General features: G+C 41.6%; 1 protein-coding gene across 1 annotated transcript in view; it reads right to left on the bottom strand.

Annotated features, from left to right (window-relative positions):
* CACNA1G (calcium voltage-gated channel subunit alpha1 G) overlaps positions 1 to 26,311 on the bottom strand; it is a 539,836-nt gene that overhangs the window by 136,083 nt on the left and 377,442 nt on the right. Inside the window, 4 exon segments of the mRNA XM_042449813.1 lie at positions 2,229 to 2,384; positions 4,025 to 4,139; positions 4,352 to 4,537; positions 6,791 to 6,942. Coding sequence (XP_042305747.1) covers positions 2,229 to 2,384; positions 4,025 to 4,139; positions 4,352 to 4,537; positions 6,791 to 6,942 — 609 coding nt within the window.

Genomic DNA, 26,311 nt, shown 5'->3' with positions numbered 1-26,311 from the left:
GTTATTTTCCTGTCAAACCTACATTATCAATATAACTTTAATTTAGAAATGGTACTACTAGATACTGCTGAATAATGCTAGCTATCATATTCCCTCTGCCTAGGGCCTCATGCAGAATAATGCCACCTTTAGACCTTCATCACTTTGACATTTATTGCCTTAAGACTAGTTTTTCTCTGCTAGCCTGAGCTGCAGGCAGAAGCATCTTCCGGCTACTTTTTTGAAACTCTTGTATACTTTGTAAACTTGCTTGCTGGTATATTAGGCAGGCCAAGTTCACTGCAGAAATTTGCTTTCCAACTATCTGAAGATGGCTGCAGAGATGGATTCTAGTTCACAAAAGATCCAGCTTCTGGTAAAGACTAGACAAAAAGCTGAATTAATACAGATGTCAAAATGTTGACCTTAAGATGACAGGAAAATATTCACTAAAGCACAACTGCAAATAAAACAATAACCTAACTCATCCCTCAACTGCGTATGGTATATATATTCATCAGGCAACTCGTCACTTGGCTTAAGCCAACAAGTACATTTCAAAGGCACTATTATATTTGTTCCATTCAACATGTATTTGTATTTAATATTAACAGTTTTTAAACCTTAGCCTTAAGAGCAAAAGGGATTGATGTATAAACAGAGCTTGGATGTAACTGATTACAAATACCTAGCTACTTATAATAAGTCTCTTTTCTCAATAAAAAAGTATAATTCAATAAAAATATGAAAGGTATAATATAATAACATTATGACGTAACATCTAGGAGTACCGTGTTGGCCATACAGCAGTCCTATAACATTCAAACAATTTTATTGGGCCAACCAAAATGTATAATTACATGTCTGATACTTTCAAAGTCACATTCGCTTATTCATCAGGCAAGCAGGAGAAAAAAAATCTGAAGATGTTAGTCAAAGGCCTGCATTTTCTGTTTCTGGTATTAGTTCAGATGGTAGGGAGGGCTGCCTACAGGCTGGCACTCCTCCTTTGGCCATGCAGTCACTGGGAGATTTTCAAATTCAAGGAAATTTAGTGTACATTTTCAATTAAAGGAAGATGTTTCCTTGGAATTCAGCATTGTGAAGCCATAGGCTCTTATGTAGGTAGAGAACACTGGATTTCTCAAGAAGTCATAATGGTATCATTGTATGGATGTTATAGGATTTGCTATATGGCCAACACAGCTACCCCTAGATGTTTTTTGAATTTCAAAATACTACATTTTAGCCATCACAGGGGAATCCTAAAGAGAGAGCTAGTGCACTGGGACCTTGCCATCTGAGGGTTCTGCCTCCAACAAAGGTAAAACAATTTTTCTAATATTGGGACTGATTGGCATGTTTTGCCTCTAGACCACCTAAAGTTTTCCTGATGCAAAACATGAAGACCTCTTGAGAAATTCAGTGTTCTCTGCTGACATAGGAGCCTGTGGCTTCACAAAAGAAGGAGACAAGCTGGATTCCAAGGAAACATTTTCTTTGAATTGCAAATGGACACTAAATTTCTTTGACTTTGAAAATCTACCAGTGACCGCATGGCCAAAGGAGGAGGTGCTAGCCTGCAGATAGCCCTCCCTACCATCTGAATACCACGATTTCCCTGGGAATACTTCAGCATGGGGAAAATGTCATGTAGATCTCCAAAATAAAATTGGTTTGACAGGAACAAAATGTTGGACTTTCAGAGACTTTTTTTGTCTGGAGAAGTTCCTAAGTGTGATTTGTTTTTAACCACAGGGCAGCAGCTTGTACTGTTCAGCTTTCATAAAGTAATTAAAAAGGGAACCGTTTTTAGAAATGAGAACCTTACTTTTTAAAAAATTAAACATGGAAACTATAATAGTAAACAAGAAAAGACAACAATACTTGGTAAGGTGGAAAGCAGTAGGAAAAGAGGAATATACATTAAAACTGGATAGATTTAATCAAGGTTGCCCTGAGTTAGCAGGACTGAGCAGAGCTTGGAGATTTCTCCTTCACAGTGTCACTATAAGTCAAAACCAACTTGACATCAGTTAATAAACTTTTTAAAGTTGCAAATGTAGCTAATTACTTTTAAAAAATAACACTCCAAGCTTGGGTTGTTCTGAAATTTTTGCTAAAGAAAGGAGCAAAGCACACACCCTATCTCCCTCTTCTCAAACTAGTTGAAATCATAATAAAGAGATAGGTGCAGAATTCTTAATACATTCTATGAAAGATAAAACAAGTGTTATTCAAGGCTTTACCTCTGTCTGAAAACCTTCCACCAAAATGGCAACCAACAAATTAAAGAGAACATAATTTCCAAATGTCATGAGGGCAATGAAGTACAGAGCAGCCCAGGAAGAGGTAGAAGCCATGCCATTATATAGTACTTTATTCCAGTCTTCTTGAGTAAGTATCTGGAATGGGAAAAAAAGGACCAAATGACATGTAGCAGTACCAGAGACCATAATTCTTCATGAGCCTGGATGAATATTTACCTGACTTAATTTTTTTGTGTTCAAAGTAGGAGAAACTTTATTTCCCCAGGCCAAGCATCTTATGCATAGGCAATTTAAAACAGTAATTTTATATGACTAGTACTTGTTATGCCTCACAGCATGTTCTCCCACACACCTGAGACCGTATAGATCTCATTCTACTTGAGAAATCCAGGTCCCTACAGGCACAGTCCACACTGAAGAACCTAGCCTGTGAGATTTATAGTCAGACATGTGCATACATTGTCCTTCCCTGCAGATTACAACTCCCATTTGTCGTTGCTTAAGAGAGAATGCTTACTCCTGACTGATGATCTGAAGGCTACAGAAGACTCACTGCTTATCATTTCCAGATGTGTCTGAAGAGTCATAACATTCACACAACTAGATCCTTGGGGTCTATTGGTCACTATCAGAAATTCTAAGGCCTTAAATGAGGAATTTGTTTGGTTATTTCTTCTTGACTAAGGGGCTCGACAGACAGGCAGGAAGGGACAGTGAGACACTGCTCCTTTCTGCCCCAGATCGTTGCTGTGGCAACTGCATGCCACAGCAACGATCCACTCTGGGGCACAATTATGGCACTTGTGTGCCACGATGACACCCCTTCCACAGAGCGCCATTTGGGTGCTCCAACACCTGTGTGTCATCATGGTGCACCCTGTGCATATGGGCGTGAGCCAACATGGTGCCTGGGTGGCAAAGGTAGAGCCGGGCACATGTGGACGCCCAACCTGGTCTAGCCCTACTTTAAGTCCCAGGCTGGCACAAACTCCAACAAATAACCAAAATACATTCCACATTTATTTACTACTCAGAGTATCTGAGCCATGCACAAACCAATGAAATAATCAAAGATAGCACATGGAAATTTGGGTTGTAATTCCCATTCCCCACTAGTCACTTTATTTTGCTTTCTCCTGTAGGGTCACCAACTAACCCCAGCATCCTTTGCAAAAAAAGAAAAAAGAAAGAAAAAGAAAAACCAAAATAACAAAACAACAACAGCCTTTTGAAAACTCAGACACAAGTCCAAGGTTGAAATAGGTTGACCTAGGTTTTAATCTACAATGTCTCCCTTTTTTATTGTAAAGTTCATTTCTTTCTCCCAACGATACCAAAGCTAACAATTTGTGCAAATGGACAACTAAATCCCAGTCTTCCAATATCCTAAGAATTCAAGCTCCCATTTTATTAAAGACAGTTTGATCCTCTTAGTTGAAAGAAATGGATATCTTGACTAATGTGACCAGTTGCCCTCTCTTTTAATGGACATTTTGCTATTTTAAAGACTGTTCCTCATTTCAGAATATCAGCATTTCATGGAACAATTTTTTTAATTCTGCTTTTAACCTTGATTTCTATAGATTCTTTGCTTTCTGAAGTTTTTATCAGACAAAGCTAGCCTAATCTTCATAGTATATTTTATAGTTGGCTTTAGGAACTCTGTATTCGAGGCCTTAATTGTTCTCTTAAAATTCTGTGTTACATTTTCAATAATCCAAACATCAGGAGGTTCATGTTTCTTAAGCAATTGTCAGACATGACTGATGTATTACCTGGAAAACAGTAACAATGGCCCAGAGCAAGGAATCAAAGTTCTTCCTGTCGGGGAGAGTGTCTCCATCTCTCTCTGAAGCAAACTTACAGCCAAAGAGATGCATCCCAAGGATACTGAATACAAAAGGAAAATGGGCTGAGAAAGGTACTACAGAAATGGAACAAGACAATGTTGGGACTAGCAAAATGAGACTTCATCATCTTAGCAAACAAAGGTTGAAACAAAGTTCCTTAAGCACAGAAGCAACGGTTGCATTGGCTACACAAATTATTGCTACCATGACTTCTACTAGTATAATGCATTAAAATCTTTACTAAGTACTTACCTAAAGATAAAGATGAAAAGCATCAGTAACATACAAAAAGTGGCCACATTGTCCATTGTCTTCATGAGGACCACTAGCTGGCGCTGGAGAGCAGGCATAAAACGGACCAGCTTCAGGACTCTCATAAGGCGGAAGGTCCGTAGAACAGACAGGCCTCCACCCTGCTGTCCCACTATCTCCCATACACTAAGAAAGGAAAAAAGTAATGTTACATTACTCCACAGTGGGGCATTTATATTCCCCATATACAGTACGTACAGCAAAAGTGTGGAAGGTTTACAGTCCAAGCTAGTAAATTGACTTCCTGGGTAATTTGTAGATATGAAACAGGGATGCCTATGGAATTCTAATAATAACTCTAATAATAATATGAACAAAGATCCTCAGACAGCAGGGACCGACATGTAAGTATTCCAAGGAGATAGAGATCCACATGAAGAAAAATAATAAACAGACATTTTACTATTATTTTCTGAGGCTTGGGGAAAACATTAAAAATGCTGTCAAAAACAGGTGAGGGGGGGGTCTAATCAATGTTTTTATTGCAAAATGATCAGTAGAATTTATATCATAATCTGATGCATTTCTACCCAGAAACAAATCCCATCAAGCTTAAAAAGTATTATTCCCAGATAGGCATATACAGTGGGCCCTTGGTATATGCGGGGGATCCGTTCTGGACACCTCACATATACTAAAATCCGTGTATGCTTAAGTCCAATTTGTCCCCAATGGTGGTGTCAAAGTCCCTGGCCTCCCCTCCTCTCCTCCATCCCTTCCCTCGCTTCCCTCCTCGCTTTCCTCCCTCCATCTCTCCCTTCCCTCCCTATTACTTACCTTTCGGGCCGAGTGCCGGTGCTGGAGGCCTTGGAGGCCTCCAGCGTGGCTGCTTGGCCTCCTCGCCACCGTGGGAAAAGCCGGGTGGTGGTGGCGGTGGCCAAGCCTCGGCCTCCTCGCCACTGCCGTGGAAGAGCCCGATGGCGGTGCTGGAGGCCTCTTGGCTCCCAACAGCACTACCACCGGGACTTTCCCACGGCAGCGGCGAGGAGATACAGCTGCCACGCTGGAGGTCTTCAAGGCCTCCAGCGCCGGCACCCGGCATCCTTGACACCTCTGCCATAGCAGAAGGGCTGGATACCGGTGTTGGAGGCCAAGAGGCCCCCAGCATCGACACCTGGCCCTTCTGCGGCGGTGGTGGCAAGGATGCCGGGTGATGGTGCAGGAGGCCTTGAAGGCTTCTGGCACTGCTGTACTCCGCCTCCTCGCTGCCAGGCCTTTCCTGCGGCCACAGCGAGGAGGCAGAGCACAGCAGCGCCAGAGGCCTTCAAGGCCTCCCGCACTGCCACTCGGCCTCACTGCCACCACTGCGAAAGTGCCGGGTGTTGGTGCTGGGGGCCTCTTGGCCTCTAGCACTGCCATTGGGTCCTTCGCGGCGGCAGCAAGGAGGCTGAGGCTTGGCCTATGCTGTCACCACCACCACCCGGCTTTTCCCGCCACAATGGCGGTGGTGAGGAGGCCAAGCAGCCGCGTCAGAGGCCTCCAAGTCCTCCAGCACAAGCTCTTGGCCCGAAAGGTAAGTAAGAGGGAGGGAGGCAGGGAGGGAAGCGAGGGAGGAGAGGGAGGGAGGTCAGGGACTTTTGTTTCCAATGGTGGCGTGCATGCATGTGTGCTGCCATTGGGAACAACTTCCGGGTTTGCCATCAGTGGATGCTCAAATCCGCAGATGGCAAATCTGTGTATAAGAAGGGCCGACTGTACTACTCTGATGCTTTAATTCCACTATACAAACTGAAATTCTGGGCTGTTTCTTGCAAACTTTCATTTCCTCTGTTTCTGCCTGATAATGTTGGAGTCTGCATATTGTTCTTAAGAGTTCCTTTTTGTTTAATACAATGGTGACCTTTTCTTTTTTTAGTATGAATAAATGGTCACCCTACATGTTAAACTGAAATGAGGTGAGGAATAAACAGACTTCGTAGCCACAGCTACTTTTTAGGTATGAAAATTAGAAGGAAAGAAGACAATAGCACTAGATTATTTCCATTGCCTGCCCTCTCTGTTCAGGCGACCGGTATCCTTAAACTCTTCCTGGAGAACAAAGTAAAATAGTGCTCTTGTACAGAGAGTCATGAGAGTCAATGGACAATTTATTATTTTTTAAAAATGGAATACTGTCAAAGAGTGGTGTCATGGGGGAAAGGGTATGATTGACTGGCAACACCCCAGAAGGCTGGATTTGGCTCCAGGGCTAGAGGTTCCCCATACCTCTTATGATGGTTTCCCAGCAGTTCTGAAGCACATGCAGTATCTAACACATCGACAAAATAAACCAGGCACCTGCCCCAAAACAGCCTCTTCTTACTACTTTCCTTCAGCACTTTTAGCCTGCATTCAGTTGGGAGAAATTGTGTGGGCATAAGGAGATTCTGTGCCAATTACCTGATCACAACAATGATCCCATCAAAGATGTTGTATGGGTTTTTGATGTAGCCAAAAGGGCCATATACAAGGAGCTTGAGAAGCATTTCTAGGGCAAAGAGACTGGTAAAGACAATATTGCTGATTTCCAGTGCATTTGTGAGTTCTTCAGGCTGGAGAAATAAAAAAAAAAACAAGAAAAAACAAATATGCAAAGTTGAATGAAATGTATACTTTGATAAAATTAGAAAACTGCTAGTCATACAAGTTACAGTAGAACAACATATCATGTACTAATTTCAGCAGATGATATGAGAGTAGAGAATTTCTAGCTTATAAATCATTTCTTCAGTCTCCAGACTCTAGAGGTTCTTTTGAATCTACCGAATCTGATCCTGGAGCCTTGTGAACAACCAATATGATCATATTGATATAGAACAGTTCTCCTCATCTCCACTCTACCTATCAGCTACTGACAAGTAAGCACTAGTAAATCCAAATATGAGAGTTTAAATTAAATCACAGCATTATAGATTTCTGAGTTAATTAGGGCACATTAAATACAGCAAGCAGCTACTATAAAAAGATGACACATGTATCACTGCCTCACAAATAAAGTATTATGAGCAAACTCAGGGGGCACATTATCCTCATATAAACTCACTAATTAAAGGTCTTTAGAAAATTATCAGCAATGTGAAATCAATATTTAGAATAATGAATAGTGATTTTCACTGCTCTTTTCACTTGTGAATGTGCAGTTTGAGACCCAGTCTCCAAGTATTTACATAGTGCCCTTCATTGAGATTAACTCTGTGGCAATTTACAGAATTAAAACATCACAACCATTCCCCCCTCCCCCACACACATCATTAAAAAACTCAAACCCACAAATACAACAGAGCAATCAGCAAAAAATTTAAAGCTTTTTATTTGTAAAGTCTTTATAGTAAGCTTGCCAGCATTAAGTCTTGATTAAGCCTTTTTTTATTAAGCCTTTTTGTATTACAAAAAAAATGAAATATTTTTTGAAAAGATTTTAACCTCCTCCCCCATTAAAAAGTCTGGTGCATAACAAAAAACAACATTGGCAGCAGTTGAGGACATTTGATGGATGGAGGGGTCTTCTGTTTGGTTGTCATGCACTTAATCACTAATCAGGAAAGATTTAAGAAGAGACTTGCTAGGCCAGAGTAACAGCCTATCTAGATTAATATTCTCTTTTCCACATTGACCAACTAGAAGAAAATGAACACCCCTTCTACTTATGTTTCCCTGGTGCTTAGAACTCTTTCTGTTGCCTTTTAATCTCAAAGTAGCACACAGCCATAATGTCCTCCATGAGTTAGTCTAAACCCCTCTTAAAGTCCTCTGTTGTTGACACCCATCACTAAATCCTATGCGCAGTAAATGCCACTGTTATGTGCTATGTGAATATGTTCTTCTTTTGGCCTGTCCTGAATATCTTCAACATATAGCCAGTGGTGTCACTAAGGCTGGCGCCATCCAGTGCAGCAACTCATGGAGTCATCGCCCCCATTGACTTCCTCTCATACCACCCCATACAGAATCCTCAGTATTTTTTTTTGCACTAATGTTATTCATAAATCATAATTCCCATATATCACTGAATGTAATGGTAATAGTTGTGACATAAACAAATAGCAAAATTAAAATTATACCTTTCAGTTATAATTTCATAAGACCACCTTAAATGTACATAGTGTCACGGGGTTAAAGTGAAAATTTGGTAAGATATGATTTTTTTTAAAATTTAAGTAATTAACTTTTAATTGAATTTATTTAATTTTTTTTTTAATGGGGACTTTCTCCTTTCTCTTCCTACTGAGCCTTGCCCCACTGACACACTGACAACATTTTAAAAAGATGCAGGCAAACACCACAGCCAGTTTCTACCAAAAGGCAGAAGTCTGGGGAGCAGTGGTGTCACCCCCACTTAGGGTGTCACCTGATACAGCCTGCACTGCTGGCACCTTCCCCAGTGATGTCCCTGCAAACAGCTTTTGTGAAATGCATAGTGAATTTCTTCAGCTAGTGAGTGGAATGGAAATGTCATAATAACATAATAATAAATAATATTGAGAAGACAGTACAGTAATATAACATTACAAAACTGCAACAGAATTACTAGAGAAATATGCATATGGAAGAATATTAACTTCCTGTTAATTGAAGTGAGAGAATTGCTAATATTATGCTTAATGTGTTAACCAAAATGCAGCATGAAATATTCCTGTTGTGCAAAATGCCCTCTTCCCGAAAATTCCATTATGTTCTCATTTACTCCTGATTTTCCATCCCTCTCCAAGAGTTAGGGCAGTCTAACTGAAAACTGGGCTCCTGTACTTTTAATTGTTGTGTAGAAGGAGGAATTTCAGCAGGTGTTGCCTTTTGCACAACCATTAACGGTACAGAAGAACCTCTCCAGTTTTCACTCTGGCAGCCTTACCAACATTTACTTGCCAATCCATACATCCATCGAGTATACTTATACTTGGCTAATAGGTTTACTCTGCTGTCCACTGGTGGTCTGCTAATCAAGTACTACTCAGGCCTGACCATGCTCAGCTTCTGAAATTTCATGAGATTAGGTGTGTTTGGGGTGGTGTATGAGCTTATCATTAATATACAAGATTATGAAATAAGGTTCCATGGACAAAAGAGTCATCAGCATTCCTGATTTAGTCAGGAAAAATGGATTTTCATGATGAAATTCCCACCTGAGGTGTTGCATCTCCCAAGTTTAAACAAAAGTATTTTGTCAGTTAGTTGAGTTCAGCTTTCTGTATTATAACTGAAAGAGTTAGAATTTACAGCTTCAATAGCCTTGGACTCTAATCATTGGAGGACTTAAACACAGCTTGCATTTGTGTGTGTGTGTGTTAGCATGTATGTGTTTTAAATCTTACTGGATTAAACTGGATTTGGACATCTGTCATAAGGCTGAATACAGAATTGGGTCACTACTATTGGCCATGTCTCAGCATTTCAAGTTATCACCGTGACCAAGAGATCTTGTAGACTAAGAGGAAGAAAGGAGTTGTTAGCCTAAGCTTTCGTAGACTTAAGACTACTTCCTGAGACGTGTACTATAACTCAGACACATAGTAGTCTATTGTTTTTGCTCCAACAGATGAGGATGACTACTCTTTGGATTAAGAGGTAGCTAGGAAGCACCAGGCAGACACAGTCAGCTAATTTCTCTGAAGCAATTTCTGTTTGTGCTTAAATGTGTTTCTTGTTTTTAAAGTTTTTCTTGTGTCTTTTGATTTCCTTCTTTCAGTGCAATATTTCATGCTGCATTTTAGACCCTGCATTGCTGGAGCCAGCCAAACTATTTTGCCATCAACTTGATACTGAAATGCAATGGGAAGAAAACAGAGCTGACACCTGTGAAGTCAGCTATGGCAAAACCTCTATCATATAAATGGTGGGAAAGGCAGTAGCAAAGAACACTCTAGGCAAGGGCACCACTGCATATGCAAATGACATCCTTGCCTATTTTGAACTATTTTTGATTGAGGGCCAGCTCATCTATATAGGCGAAATAGGCAGCCGCCTAGGGTGGCAAAATTTAGGGGCAGCTTGGTGGCTTTTTTTTGTATAACTTTTTTTGTAATGAAACAATATTAAAGTGAAAACTCATTATTATTATTATTATTATTATTATTATTATTATTATTATTATTAGCTTTATTTATAAAGCACCGTAAATGTACATGGCACTGTACAAAACCAAGTAAAATCAAGAATATATAAAAAGCCTGCCTATGGTGTACAATCTAGAAGTTAAAAGAACAAATTAAAAACATCATAAGAAAACAAGTTAAAACAGCAAATATCCAATATTGAGTCAAGCAACAAAACAACCAGGTCACAATCACAGACTCCCTGGGAACGTTTCCCTAAACAATATGGTCTTTAACTCTGTTTTAAAGCTGAGTCATGCTTGTAAGGGGAGGAGGTTTCAGGAGTGAGGGGCAGCAAGTGAGAAGGGACGAATCCGGGATGGAGCCATGGAGATCCTGGGCTGGGACAGGAGACTTTGGCAACCACAACGGAGGGGACGAGTGGGGATGTAGGGAGAAAGAAGTTCAGAGAGATAGGGAAGGGCCAGCCCATGCAGGGCTTTAAAAGTGAGCAGGAGACGCTTGTACTGAACACGGAAGGGAAAGGGGAGCCAATGAAGGGATGACAATAGGGGGGAGACATGGTTATACCGGCGAGCGAGTGAGATAATACGAGCAGCTGAGTGCTGAACAGAAATCAATGGGTGGAAGTGAGAGAGAGGATGCCCTGCCAAGAGAAGGTTGCAGTAGTCAAGTCACAAGACCACTAGGGCATGGACCAAAGTCTTTGCAGTAGAAGCAGAGAGATATGGACGGATTTTGGAAATATTATAGAGAAAAAATCTACAGACCTTGGTTGTGGCCTGGATCTGAGGGATAAATGACAAAGAGGAGTCGAAAATGAAATGAAGACTGCAGGCTTCCTGAACCGGCTGAATAAAGATGTTGTTGACAGAGATAGAAAAGGAATAGTGAGGCTTAGGAGGGAAAACAAGAAGCTCCATCTTAGACATATTAAGCTTCAAGCGTTGATGGCACATCCAGTGGGAGACAGCTGTCAGACAAGATGAAACTTGCTGCTCAAGCCCTGGCGAAAGGTCAGGGGTGGAAAGATACAGCTGGGTATCATCGGCGTACAGATGATAAGAGAAACCAAAAGAACTGATAAGTTTACCATGAGACAGTGTGTATAGAGAGAACAAGAGGGGACCCAAAACAGAACATTATAGCAAGCAACGTAAAAGCAAGCTACCATATGACGGTTTCTTTGTAAAATGGCCAAAATATAAATGTGTGCCCCCCTGTGTCCGTGTTATAATCACATGGTACATCATCCGCCTTCTGCATGTGCTTGAATGTAGCTTCAAGGTCAACATCCCCCTCTCCTCTCGCTTTACCCTTGGTGCCACCAAACAGAATGCCAGTCGCCAGTTGTCTTGAGTTTACTGTTTACAACCAACAAACTGATTTGATTTTGAATGTTTGCCTAATACGTTTAATACTGTGTTGCATTCTTGCTACAAGTTTTAAACTAAGTAAAGAGGAAGTTTTAGTTGTTTAGGTGAGTACAATATGTATTACATTATCTTAGGGGATAGGGGCACACAGCCGCCCTGTGTTCTATGTCTTATCATTATGTATTCAGAAATCAGAAAAAGATTGTTGTTGTATAAAAGGCTTTTTGACTAATTCTCAATACTATGACGAGAGATTGGAACCTAAGTTTTATGTCATGTTTAGCTTTAACAAACGAAAACAGCGGAAATCAAGGGGTGAAAATAATTATGAGGGGCGACAGGGAGTGCCAAAATATTTCTTGCCTAGGGTGGCAAAATACCTAGAGCTGGTCCTGGTGGTATATAGGATGCTAGTCACCAGCTTCACTTTGATTTATGTGATTTGGCTGCTATGCTCTCTAATCCATAGGATTATGTTGCATGCTATAATGGCATATATTCTTTCTCTTGGGAATTACTGGAAAGCTGGTCACAAAGTAAACTTCTGGTTCACTGTGAACCCTAGAATACTGTCGCATTCCAGATGCCTAAACCCAAAGGTGCTACTTCATGTCAAGAAGTGCAGCAAAAGGGTTTACATCTCACCAACTAAGGCCCAATACAGATGGCAAAAAGGGCCGTCATAGGGCCAATTTTAGGGCTCTGGAGGGCTGGGTGTTCACCATCTTGCCAGCACCCTGCCCACATGGGGCTCTGGAGGGCTGGGTGTGCACCATCTTGCCAGCACCCTGCCCACATGGGAGTTGTGATGACACGTGGGCATCCGCATGCCCAAACGGCGCTCGCCAGAAGCATAGTCATCAATGCATGTGAGTGCCATTATGGCGCTCCTAAAAAGCTGCTCTAGGTAGCTTCTTTTTAGGGCACGCATCAGTGCCGTGCTGTGCAGGTGCTGCAGCACTGATGAGGGAGAAAGATGGGTGGCACGGAACCACTCGTCTGTTGAGCCCTTAAGACAGTATCAATATACTAGGGCAGGTGTGGAAAAACCTCAGCCCTCCTGATGTTTTGGATTACATCTCCCATTGTCCCTTACCATTGGCCAGATGGATTGTGGTTTCTGTGACTGGGAGTCGAAAGTCCACAGCAGCTGGAGGTGCCACAGTTTCCTCACCTGCTGTGCTAGAAAAATTGGGCAGGGCAAATGAGATGGCAAACATGTCCAGCCAATGTAGCAAACTAGCTCTCCAAGTCATTTTAATTCGCTTTAAGACACTGGGATTTAAGCCACCAAACAGGATTGCAGCCTGGCTCTAAGGAAATGTTTATCTGTCATCAAAGAAAAGGAACTGAAGCCCTGAAGCAGAACAAGACATAGGATTATTGCTTGATACTTTAAAGTTTCTCTAGCTCTCGGATAAATGTCTGGGCTAAGTTTGCACAAATGCATAGTAACACAAACATAAGGGAAAATCAAAATTCGAATACTACATTTGTCCCCCTTCTCCCATCCCCATCTGAGACATGACTAATGGCTCCTGGCAACATGCTGGATACTGGCTCTTTCTTAATGCTCTGGACATTTACCTATAGAGGGCTACTCCCATTGGGCTTTGGCTTCCTTCTTTTTAAAAGTCCCCAATTGTATCTGCGTTGACTCTCTGGGCCTGTGAATTTTAGTGATGTTAAACAGACACAAAACATTACACTCCCTGAAAGAAGGCAGTTGGACTGGCAAAAGAAACAGAAGATCAGGCTGTGATGCTCACCTAGCACAGGGGGCTTTGTAAGAACAACAGGCAGGAGTTTGGGGAGGGGCATTTCAAATTTTCAGCCAGAAAGCTCTAATGGTTCACCAGACCCAGGATTCTCTAGGATGCTGCTTTGATAGTTAAAGTGGTGCTATATTTGCGCAGTGTGAATGGGCCTTCTGGAGTGCTTTTTCTCCACTGTTGACACACACTCTTTTTTTGCTCCCTGGGAAAAAAGGCACTGTCACTTTATAACAAGAGGCATGCATGTATATGTTTTCCTCTTTTGATAGCTACCATGGCTGAAGTTGCATGGGCATTTTTTACATGGAAGGTTGCTTAGGCTGTGATGGATGAACAGCAATCCATGAAACTGGCTTTTTTCATTCACATGGCTTCCCTGCATGGTGTGTAATATAGAAATAAACCTAAGCTGACTTTTTGAGCATTTCCCCTGCTATCTTAATATTATATTCTCCACTGAGGGTTGGAAGGGAGACACAGTGTGGCCCTTATTAGTGCATAGATTTACTTATTTTCTGAACGTTTTTAAAGCATATTTGATAATAAACACATTTTTCATCTAAAGACAACAAAGCTCTCCATTCATCCATTCTGTGTATACAATTATATACACATCTAAATTCCTGTGGTAGGCGAACTGCACTATAAAGTAATTTCAAATGGCCTTATTAAAACATGTGCTTTGAATGGGGGGGAAAATCTTATTTACAATTTCAATGGCACCGAGGGAGCTGGCATGTAGTTATTTTCATCCTGGAGGCCATATTATTCCAGAAATGAACACTGTAAGCTCTCACAGTAGAAATACTTATCTTCTGTTTAATCTACTATCCCACTAATTTCGTATGCAGTTTCTTCTAGAAATGTCACTCAGTCCACCACTTACCACTCTTTGTATTTCTATAGGGAAATTACATATCAGAATAATCCATGCTTAATTTACAGTCAGTAAAAGAAAGAAACACCTTCATTACAGTCAGGTTAAAGGAGCTATGGTTCTAGGTTTACACTGATTCTATCAATCACATGGTTTTTCTGCATCCATTATGTCTCTGACTGTAAAACTACATTGCTTTAAAAGAAGACTCTTATAACTTTAAAAGCAAACATTTTAAGAGAACTCATTGTCCAAACTTCTCATTGCTGCTTCTTTTATTAATATTATTATTATTTATTAAGTACAATTTTTAAGATACCAGATAAGCTATTGCAACAGTGCTATTAACAGATTTTTAACACTGTTCCAGGACTCTCTGAGGTTTTTATTAATAGATGGCATTTATTCTAATGACTATATACTCATTACTATATTTTCATCTTGAAACTAATGACTGAGAATTCAACAGGCACAAAGAAAATCAAGTTAACTCAAAGATATCCAGGATCAAAGATCTGTCCCAGATCCACCATGGGTTATTCTTGTTTTAGTTTGGTTCACCTTCAACCACATACGTCCCTTTAAATGCAAATCAGAATCATGATGATAAGCATGCCAGCCTGGAGCTAATGCAGCACAAGAGGGCATATCTGCTGTGGTCATGTGCTAGCAGTTTATCAGATTATGTTTTGCTCACATAGGAGTGGAACTCATATCAGGCATAATTTTATTTTGTTTTGGGTTTCCTGATGTGCATGCAAATATGTGCATGTCTGCAAGAGCCAGTGCAACACCACATGCCTTTGCCCCCAGCTGTGCATACACACATTCATGGATGCTCACTTTTGCTTGACAATGGAGTCCCAATAAACCCTACATTTTGCTCCAGAACTGAAATGGTGGCTCAAAGGGAGATTTGGGCTTTTATGAGATAGCTCTCTGGTTGTAGACAGGATGAAATCCCTGTTACAGATGGGTGCACACACACACATTTGTGTAACGGATCTACAGTACAAGCATCCCTTCTAGGATTCCTGCCCCTGAAACAGCAGTGTGTCCCTTGAGGAGGGGGATTCATCCAGGCAAAACTATCAGGACACAGTGGACAAGGAGGCTGTAAATTATGAATACATGGAGATCTGAAGCACAGGAGAACAAACAAACAAACAAACAATGGGGCTGGCCCTTTGTCGATGCCAGTTCCAAACAAAGGAAAGGCATGACTTCACCTGGTAGGAATGATCAGGTAACTCAATGATTACCCAACCCAGGTGGCCCACTTCCTGACATGTTCTTCTCTCCCTACCCCACCCCACCCTCAGTTTCACCCAGATCCCAACATGAATGGCAAGATGAACATTGGCAAAACAATCCAGTGCCTCTCCAAAATCACAGATTAAACTTTGACTTTTAAAAATTCATGTTTTTGTCCTTCACAAAGACTGCAGCAGCTATACCATCATAGGATTAATTTATCGCACAAGTAATTTTTTTCTCAAAATTCTCCAATCATATATGGAGAGAAAAATCTCAGAGGTACAACTGGGTTTCAAAAAAGAAAGAGGCACTATGGACCACATTGCAAACATGTGATGGATAATGGAGCATACAGAGAAATTAAAAAACAAAACAAAACAAAAACCTAGAGTGTGCTTTATAGACTATAGCAAAGCATTTGACTTCATAGATCACAAAAAGCTATGGATGGCTCTTAAGGTCATGGGAGTACCACCACAGCTGATAGTCCTACTATGGACAAGAGGCTACTGTTAGAAGAGAATGCAGATAAACATAATGGGTCCCAATTGGCAAAGGGGTCAGGCAAGGCTGCATTTTGTCAGCCTATCTTTCCAACTTGAATGCAGAAAATATCATACAAAGAGCAGGTTTAGACTCAGAAGGAGGAGGAATGAAGATAGGAGAAAGGAAAATCAACAATTTAAGATATGTGGACAACACCATACTACTAGCGGAAAACACCACAGAGTTGGAATAATGACTAAGGAAGGTGAAAGAAGAAAGTGTAAAGGCAGGCTCTATCCTGAATATAAAGAAAACAAAAATAACATCCATGGAGGAACTACATAAATTCAGCCTAAACAATGAGGAAATTAAAATAGCTAAAGAGTTCCCATACCTTGGATCAAACATTGATCAGAAGGGAGACTGCAGTCAAGAAATAAGAAGACTAGGTCCCACCTTTTAGACAGGATCCTAATGATATACCACTGACCACAAGTCAGATGCAAGAGCTGGACAGTGAAGAAAGTTGACAAGTAGAAAATCAACTCATTTAAGATATGGTACTGGAGAAGAGTGCTGAGGATACCGCAGGTGGCCAAAAAGACAAACAAATGGATCCTTGAACAAATCAAGCCTGGAAATCAAGATGATCAAACTGAGGCTGTCCTATTTTGGCCATATCTTGAGAAGGCACAGCTTGTTAGAAGAGACAATAATGATAGGAAAGGTAGAGAGTGGTAAAAAGAGAGGAAGACCACATGCCAGATGGATAGACTCAAACAGGAAGGTCACAGGCCTGAATTTATAGGACTTAAGCAGAGCAGTAAAGGATAGGGGATCTTGGATATGTCTCATCCACAGGGTCGCCATCAGTCAGGATAAACCGAAGGGCAGTTCCTTTCTCTGGCCACTGAACCTGGAAGGCTTGGGTGGGGTGTGTGTGTATGTGGTGCTAACAAGGTGGAAGAGAAGCCACCACCCCAGGGCCAGGCTCTTACTAAAGATACTATATGGTCTGGCAGAGAAGGAGGCCAACAGGTGTGTGTGTGTGTTTGTGTGTGTGGCACCATGACTTATTGCACCAAGTGACACCAGACCTAGTGATGCTATGTGTTGTGATCAGTAGCACTAGGAATCCTCTTAGGAATCCTCTGTCTGGACTATGGCATACTACTCAAGCTAAATTATGGTAATTTGTACTCGAAAGTGCATTCAGACCCTGTCTCCATCCCACTCTGGGGTTTAAGGTGGGCAATTTATCTGCTGTCATACCACTCAGTCCTCTTCCCCTCTATCTCTTAAACTGTGATGGTAGCACTATTTTTTAAAAAAAAGAAAACCCTACATAATATGTATAATCTTACAAATCACACAAAAAGCAGATTTTCTTCAGCAGGAGAGTAGAACTGTGATCTGTAACCACATAGTTGCAAGGCTTGGGTGCAATGACAGCTATTGGCTCCCACCAGTGGGGCAGTGAAATGGCTTTGGAACACAGTCTGAACTTTAAATGAGATGAACATACATATTTTAAGGGACAGGGTTCTGTATCTTTGGGCCCGTACAGACAGGCCAAAATAAAGCTGCTTCAGGTCACTTTGGAGGTATGCTGTTTAAATGATGCATGCGTCTTATGAGTCTGAAAGCTGCACCAAAGGCACACTTCAGTCCTTAGGACTGGATTGTGGCTTTGGTGTGGCTTCTGGCATCTTAGGATGCATGCATCGTTTAAACAGCATACCTCCAAAGTGACCTGAAGCAGCTTTATTTTGGCCTGTCTGTATGGGGCCTTAGATAGCTTCTTTAAAAAGATGGAAGCCACTGTCACCACCACACTGCCTCAGTGAACCAACATTCCCTGCCTAATTCACATACATTAGCTGTGGGAAATCATTTGGTACCATTTGCTGTGTGTGTGTGTGTGTGCGCGCGCACACACGCGTGCCTTGAAAGTGCCTGTCATCTTATGGTGACTCCATTAATTTCAAAGAGTTTTCTTGGGCAAGGAATACTCAGGTGGTTTTGCCAGTTCCTCCTTCTGAAAGCCTACAGTATTTGTATTTGTTGGTAGTCTCCCATCCAAGTACTAACCAGGGCTGACCCTGCTTAGTTTCCAAAATCAAATGGGATCTTGTGCCTTTAGCATAGGAAAATCCAAACCACCAGATATTCAGAGGTCTTTGCACTTTCATGTTTTAACTCACCACTTGTTACCTAGTAATTCTGTGGAACTTGCACAAAGAAAGCCTTATCTCAAGAAATGGAAAGCTAACCTTTGCATAATCTGAGAAAACCTCTTTCCCTCAGCAATCCTCTATAGTAACTGAAACTTTACAAGCTGACTCCTGACCTCAATAACTCCCCATGTATTCAGTTTTGTATATCTAATCTGAATGTTATGTGGCAATACTCAATGGATGTGGTCACTCCATGCTGCAGTTGTACTTTTCTTACATAACCTTATTTATATTAATGCTGTTAAGAAAGAGTTACTCTTTTTTAACTTGCAACTTATAAACTGCTTGAAGATACTGTCTGTACATAATTCTGTTCCTCATATAAGACCGAAGGTGCAACCATCCTATACAGGCTGAAGAACATATGCCCTACCAATGTTGTTGGACTGCAACACCCACCATCCCTAACTATTAGCTGAGGCCCAAAACACATGGGCCAAACAATGTGGCTTCTGGCCATTTTGCAGGCATGGCGTTTGCATGACGCATGCCCCCAAAGTGGCCAGACGCTGCTCCAAAGCAATGCTGGGGGGGGGGGGGAGATGGACCTTTAAGGAGTGGAAATAATTTTCTCTTGCTGGCAGCCAGCTTGGGGACTTCCTTCATGTCAAAACATCATGTAGTCACCGTGGTCCCGGCCAGATTATGGCTGGAGGTTGCTCCTTCAAGGCCATGTGCTTTGGCCCTGAGTTTGCCAGAACTGATGGAATCCAGATTCCAATTACTCCTAGAATGCCCCACATTCCCAATAACTGAGAATAGAACTTGGGTGTAAACTGTCTCCAGGAGTTCCTGAGACTCACAGCACCTCACACATTTCAGCAGACTCAAAACCCTTCTCAGTGGATTCTACTTTTCTTCCTTCTTGCCAAAATATCATGCTGCATGGTTCCATCAGAAAATACCTAATACAGTAGGCCCTTGTTATCCTCTGGGGTTTGGTTCCAGCACTCCCTGTGGATAACAAAATCTGTGGATGCTCAATTCCCATTAAATACAACGGCATAGTAAAATGGTGTCCCTTATATAAAATGGAAAATCAAGGCTTGCTATTTGGAATTTATACTTTTTGGGAATATTTTCAAGCCATAGATGCTTGAATCTGTGGATAAAAAAATCTGGGGATAAGGAAGGCCAACGGTAGGTATTTGAATGCAGTCAGCTAGTAAATTACACAGACAACACTACCAACTAAGGCCTGATATCAACGGGCACCTTGTGGCGGCCTTGGACCAAAACTAGGCTCAGGAGCACACAGCAACCACACATTTCCTGAGCCCTAGTTCGTGTGGACAGTGCCATTGTTATGTGGTGACATCCACACAGCACGTGTATTGATGACGTCCAAACAGCACGGCATGTGCGTGATGACATCGCAATGCCCCAGGGTGCAAATGGCGGAGCTCCTTTTGGTAGCGGATCCTTGCCACAGCCGTGCGGTTGCTACAGCAGCAATCCAGAAAAGAAGGGGCAGCCTCTGGCCCCTTTCTTTTCATATGTACTGGGCCTTTGATGGAAAAGGGTGATTAGATTAAATATATATTTGGTTTAATCTTGGGGTGAGGGCAGGAAATGCTGAATAATTAAAGAGAGCCCACTTTTTCAGAAACTGGCATAATTTCTGTCTACTGTTTTAACTACTGTTCTTGAACAATTGTGAGGCACAGTTTTTATCCTCCTCTCTGTTTTATTTTTAAGATCTTGTTTTCTCTTAGCTTTCTTGCCCCTTGCTCCTTGTGCCTCCCTTGAGGTTCTTCCTTATGACACATTCATAACCCCTTAGCCCATATTCTACCTCCATATGTGCTCCAATGAAATAAATATTAGTTGGCATGCCTAGATTGTTGTGGATACGGGTTGCAGAGTGGGTATTTTGGGAATTATCAGCCTTCCTCCAATTAGACGTTTCTTTCCAACTTCTTTCAGATTGGGGTACATAACTTAAATAAGAATTCCTTTCCAACGTCTTTCATATCAGGGTTCATAATTTAAATTGCAATCCTTTGCATAATTACTTAGATATAATCTCCATACAAATAACTATAACTCCACAGAAATAGCTATAGATAGTATTGGGTGAATAGTCATCTAACCCCAACTCTTATGCTTTTCTGGTGATGACTAGAAAACATTCTCTTTTTTATTCACTTCCTTTGCATCTTGGATCCTTTTGACTATGACAATTGTAACATGATTTTTAAAAAGACTCATCACAAGTTTGCAGTAGCTTATTGTTACAGGAGTTTATAGTAATTCTGAATGTGTACAATGTACCAGATCTACCACAGGCACCTGTCCACAGTGGGGACAGGAAGAATATTTTAAAAATTATTGAAAACGTGCTTTTAACTGTTGAGAAACCCTGATGAGAAGAATCCTAGACTGAGGAAAATATTTGCAGTTCAGGACTTATTCTGTGCAAAATCTGTATATGGTTATTTTGCAAAGAAAACGGTATTTTCTGCACAGGAAACAGTATTTTCTGTTCAGAAAATAATATTACTGTGTTGAATCTCAGACCGACCGACCGAGATGTACAGTATTTCAGTGTATATCTGTTAGGTTTAGATTTATTAGATGTCTTCCTTGAACAGTTAAATTGTAAACATTTTAAAAACAAGAACAAGCATTTGATCCATATCCACAGATCTCATCAAAGGATAAAAGACACCCAACAAAGCTGGATGGCACTCTGGACGTCTTGCTCAGTTAACCTGCTCTAAGTAGTCCAAATTCCAGTGCATGCAGGTGAATCTGTTCTCACTGCCCACAGTGGGCACTAGATGGCTCCACACAGTCTCCTTTAGGCCAGTGTGCCATAGGCCCTGAACCACTCAGGAAAGCTCTACTGGGCAGTATGAATAGGATGCAGTGGAGGTGAGAAGAAAAGTTTCTCTGCCAATCTCATCATGGATCATGAACCAATGATCATTTACATTTGTTGAAAGATTTCCTTCACCTATACTAAAGGCCATCCCAGGCCTGCTTCACTGGTCTCAGTTCTGGAGTGTATCATGGGGCTTAACTGAGCAGAGCTAAATGAAAGAGAACATTCAGGAGCAATGATACCAAGAAACAGCCATTTCTGCTTTTCATAGATCAACCAGGGCTTTGACAGGAGAAAGAGAGAGCCAGCTACAGCTTTTCTTTTTCCTTCCTGTTTCTTCCATTGTCTCACCTTCTTCTGTTGATCATTGGGTAGTGAATCCTATCCTTCCCATGGGTCCACACATTTCTCCTAACCTGATCCCCATTTGGCCTCTTCCTGTCTTCCTGCTTCCATTCTTCTGTTCACTCTGGAACTGTTGCTCTGCTGCCCCTAGCAATTGCTATTCACAACCCTTTTCTCTCCAAATAATTTAATCTCCTCGCTCTCACCGAAACCTGGCTCCCAGCCCATGATACAGCAACCCCCGCTGCCCTTTCTGTTGGTGGTCTCTCCTTCACCCACACTAGCTGCCCTGAGGGTCAAGGAGGTGGGGTTGGTATCTTGCTATCTAACTCCTCCCAGTTCCAAGTTCTACCTTTCCCTCCCAGCTATCATTTCTCTTCTTTTGAGTTTCATCCTATTAGACTCTTTTCTCCTCTACAGCTCCGGGTTGCAGTTATCTATCGCCCTCCTGGTTCTACTACCCAGTTCCTCTCAGACTTCGAATCATGGCTGACATTCTTTCTTTCAGATTCAGTCCCCACTTTGATCCTAGGTGACTTTAATATCCACATTGCCGATTCCAATAACCCTACAACGTCTCGCTTCAACTCTCTCCTGGCTTCTTTTGGCCTCCAACCACATTCCAACTCTTCAACTCATTCTCTTGGTCACTGTCTTGATCTAGTTCTTGCTGCAAACTGCGTCATTTCTGACTACTTGGCACTTGACTTTCCACTATCTGATCATCATTTAATCTCCTTTGCTCTTACTTATACTCCACCTCCTCGCCACACTGTTCAACGCTATTTTTGTGACCTTCACTCTATTAACTCTAACCATCTTGGTCAGTCCCTGGATTCATCTCTTTCTTCCCTAAATCTTGGAAATTCTGCTGATTCAGCAATGTCTTTATTTAACTCCACTCTTTCCTCGACTCTTGACAGCTTTGCCCCTGTCTCTGTATGCACTTCTTCCTCTACGACTAGGCCTCAGCCCTGGCTTACCCCCATCATTAAGTTTCTCCGGTCCTGCTCTAGAGCGGCCGAACATCTCTGGAGAAAGTCCAAACAGTGGGCTGATTTTATTCATTACAAATTTGTTCTTTCTTCCTTCTCACGCGCCCTGTCTATGGCAAAACCAAATTATTACAAATCATTGATCTCTGCCAATGAGAGGCGCCCACAGCGTTTGTTCTCCACCTTCAACACTTTGCTTAAACCTCCCTCTCCTCCTGTCTCTTCATCATTCTCTCCCAATGACTTCGCTAATTACTTCATCTCAAAGATTACCACTATTCGCTCTGAGATAGTCCCTCCCGATTCTTCTTCTGCTCATAATCTTTTATCGCCCTCGCCTAAAAAATTTTCTGTGTTTCCTCCTGCTTCTTTGGATGAACTCTCTACACTTCTGAATTCTTCCAAACCTGCAACTTGTTCTCTTGACCCAATTCCTACTCGTCTTCTAATTTCCATAGCTCCCTCTTTTTTGCCCTCGCTTCTCCATATCTTCAATCTCTCTCTCTCTCTACAGGCTCCTTCCCCTCGGACTTCAAACATGCTCTCATTTCCCCAATTCTGAAAAAACCTTCTCTTGACCCCTCCTCCTTGTCTAGCTATCGTCCGATTTCTCTTCTTCCCTTTCTTTCTAAGGTTTTGGAACAGATTGTTTAGTCTCACTATATTCTTGAGTTTCTTGAAACCAACTCCATTCTCGATTCCTTTCAGTCTAGTTTCCGCCCATGGCATTCTACAGAGACAGCTCTCACTAAGATTTCGAATGACCTTTTATGGGTCAAGGCTAATGGCCTTTACTCTGTTCTCATCCTTCTTGATTTGTCTGCAGCCTTTGACACTGTCAATCACTGTCTTCTAATTGATATACTCTCTGACCTTGAGTTCTCAGACTCTGTTCTCGACTGGTTTAGAGCTTATTTGTCAGGCAAATCTTTTGCAGTGGTTATAGGTGGTCAGACTTCGTCCTCTGTTTCCTTATCTGTTGGAGTTCCCCAGGGCTCTCTTCTGGGTCCCCTTCTGTTTTCTCTCTACACACTGTCCTTAGGTAAACCCATTAGCTCTTTTGGTTTTTCCTACCATCTGTATGCCAATGACACCCAGTTGTATCTTTCCACCCCTGACCTTCCTCCAAGGCTTGAACAGCAAGTTTCGTCTGGTCTCACAGCTGTGTCGCAGTGGATGTGCATCGGCATTTGAAGCTCAACATGTCCAAGACGGAGCTTCTTGTCTTTTCTCCTAAGTTCACCCTTCAACACTCCTTTTCTGTCTCTGTGGACAACATTTCTATGCAACCAGTCCAGCAAGCCTGTAGTCTTGGTTTTACCTTTGATTCTTCTCTGTCGTGTATCCCTCAGATCCAGACCACAGCCAAGGCTTGTAGATTCTTTTTATACAATATTGCCAAAATCCAACCATATCTCTCCGCCTCTACTGCCAAGATCCTGGTCCATGCCCTAGTGGTATCATGACTTGATTACTGTAACATCCTCCTGGCTGGGCTTCCTCTTTCTCACCTCTGTCCTTTAATTTCTGTCCAGCATTCAGCTGCACACATTATCACATCCGCTCACTGCTCTGACCATATCTCTCCTTTGTTGGCATCCATTCAATGGCTCCCCCTCCCTTTCCGTATTCAGTATAAGCTCCTGCTGTCGACGTTTAAAGCCCTCCATGGGCTGGCCACTCCTTATTTATCAGACCTTATTTCTCCTCACCTTCCAACTAGGGCCCTCCGTTCTGGTGGTCAAGGTCTGCTGTCCCAGCCTAGGATTTCCTCTGCCCCATTCAGATTTGCCCCTTTTCACTCGCTGCCCCTCACTCCTGGAACCTTCTTCCCCTGCGAGCAAGGACCATCAATTCTTTAACAAGCTTCAAAACGGAGTTGAAGACCATCCTGTTCAGAGAAGCATTCCCAGGCATTGCATGATTGTCACTTGCTATTTGATGTTCTTTTTTTGTTGCTTGTTTTATTGAACCATTTCCTGTATTGCTATGTATTTTATATGTATTATCCTATTATTTCCTAGATTGTACGCCATAGACAGGTTTACTCTTATCTATTTATTGTTTTTATGTACAGTGCTGTGCAAATCTACAGCGCTATATATATAATGTTTGCATCTAAACATAAAGAGAATTATTGTTTGTTCTTCTGACACATCCTTCCTTATTGTATCATAACACTGGACTGTACATGGGTAAGAGCTTGCTTTTGTACTAGACCCATATATATTTTTGTGCTGGATTTATTTGTGAAACAGCAGCATATAAATATAAAGTTGGCTTCAGGCTGCCAACTTCAAATCCACCATACCATCATGGACACTATTACTTTCTTTTTAGCTTCCCTTGCAAGAGAACAACAAGGAAAATTTGGTCAGCAAAAGTCACCAGACAGTTCTTCCTTCAGTTGCCTGAAGTGCCAAAGGGTGCTGCTAATGATTAAACCTCATCAACCTCAGAAGGGCCTCATCTTCCAGATGGCACTTTAAAACTATCTGAAAAACACTTTAGGGTTCCTGGAATCTGCAATTGATGCTAATGTTCTAAGATGGTTTAGCTTTGAAGGCACTGAAAGAGCGTTTTCTCAGTTGCTGATGGCAGGTTCAGAACTATGGTCAGCTTCTGGTACAAAAGCCATTTTTTGCAAAGAGATTTTGAAATAAACTACTATGTTACATTACACAGTTTGACACTGCAGCTGCACTATTAGGTCACTGTGGCCTCAAGCACAGTCAACACTTTGGATGGAGCAGTTGTAGGGGATGTGCACTCTACACAATCCGTTCAATAGCCAAGTTCACACAAATAAATAATGCTCCTTAACTTTGTTCCTGGACAAATGTCCCTTGGCCACTACAGTTAAGAACTGGAGGAGGAAAAACACCTGACATTCAGAGCAAGCTGAAACAAAGTAATGGATGTTTTCAACTTGTTAAAACATGCAGTTACAGCCATGTAGAAAATATCACATCAATACAATTTGATCCATATACCCTTGCTAAACCAACCTTATGGAGAAATGTTGACCTAAAGATTGAAAAATAAAACCATTTCTATGAAAGACGTTGATAGAAAAGGGAATTTCTACCTTGATTATTAGGTTAAAATTCATAAACATTGCTGTATTAATCTGGAATATAGCAATAGCAATAGCAGCTTCATTTATATACTACTTCATACTGAACTAAGCTGTTTCTAAGCGGTTTACAACTGTAAGCTAATTGCCTCCAACAAGCTGGGTGCTCATTTTAGTGACTTTGGGAATTGAGCCTGAGCCTTGGCTGGTTTTGAACTTACAACCTTATGGTTTGTGAGTGAGTGGCTGCAGTACAGGGATTTAACCATTGCACCACCAGGGCTCCTTTGCTCCACTAGGGCACCTGAGAATATCAATATGCAAAGGGAACTAGGAAAGGCATCTGAATATGAAAGCTTATGCTAGAACTTCTTTCACACACTTAGTCTTAAAGGTTCTACAAAGTTCCTTGATATAAGGGGGTGATGATGAGTTTCCATCCTTTTCAAGTTTACAAGGTCAATTTATTTTATCTTCAGCAGCTAAATGGCAATATTTACAATTACAACACTCATTAGAATCTAGAATCATGGAATCATAGAATCATAAGAGTTGGAAGAGACCACAAGGGCCATTCAGTCCAACCCCTGCCATGCAGGAAATCACAACCAAAACACCCC

Source organism: Sceloporus undulatus, chromosome 2 (genome assembly GCF_019175285.1).
Source record: "Sceloporus undulatus isolate JIND9_A2432 ecotype Alabama chromosome 2, SceUnd_v1.1, whole genome shotgun sequence".
NCBI classification, from domain to species: domain Eukaryota; kingdom Metazoa; phylum Chordata; class Lepidosauria; order Squamata; family Phrynosomatidae; genus Sceloporus; species Sceloporus undulatus.
The sequence above is the reverse complement of the archived record's forward strand: the minus strand, read 5'-3'. Positions and strand labels throughout refer to the sequence as shown.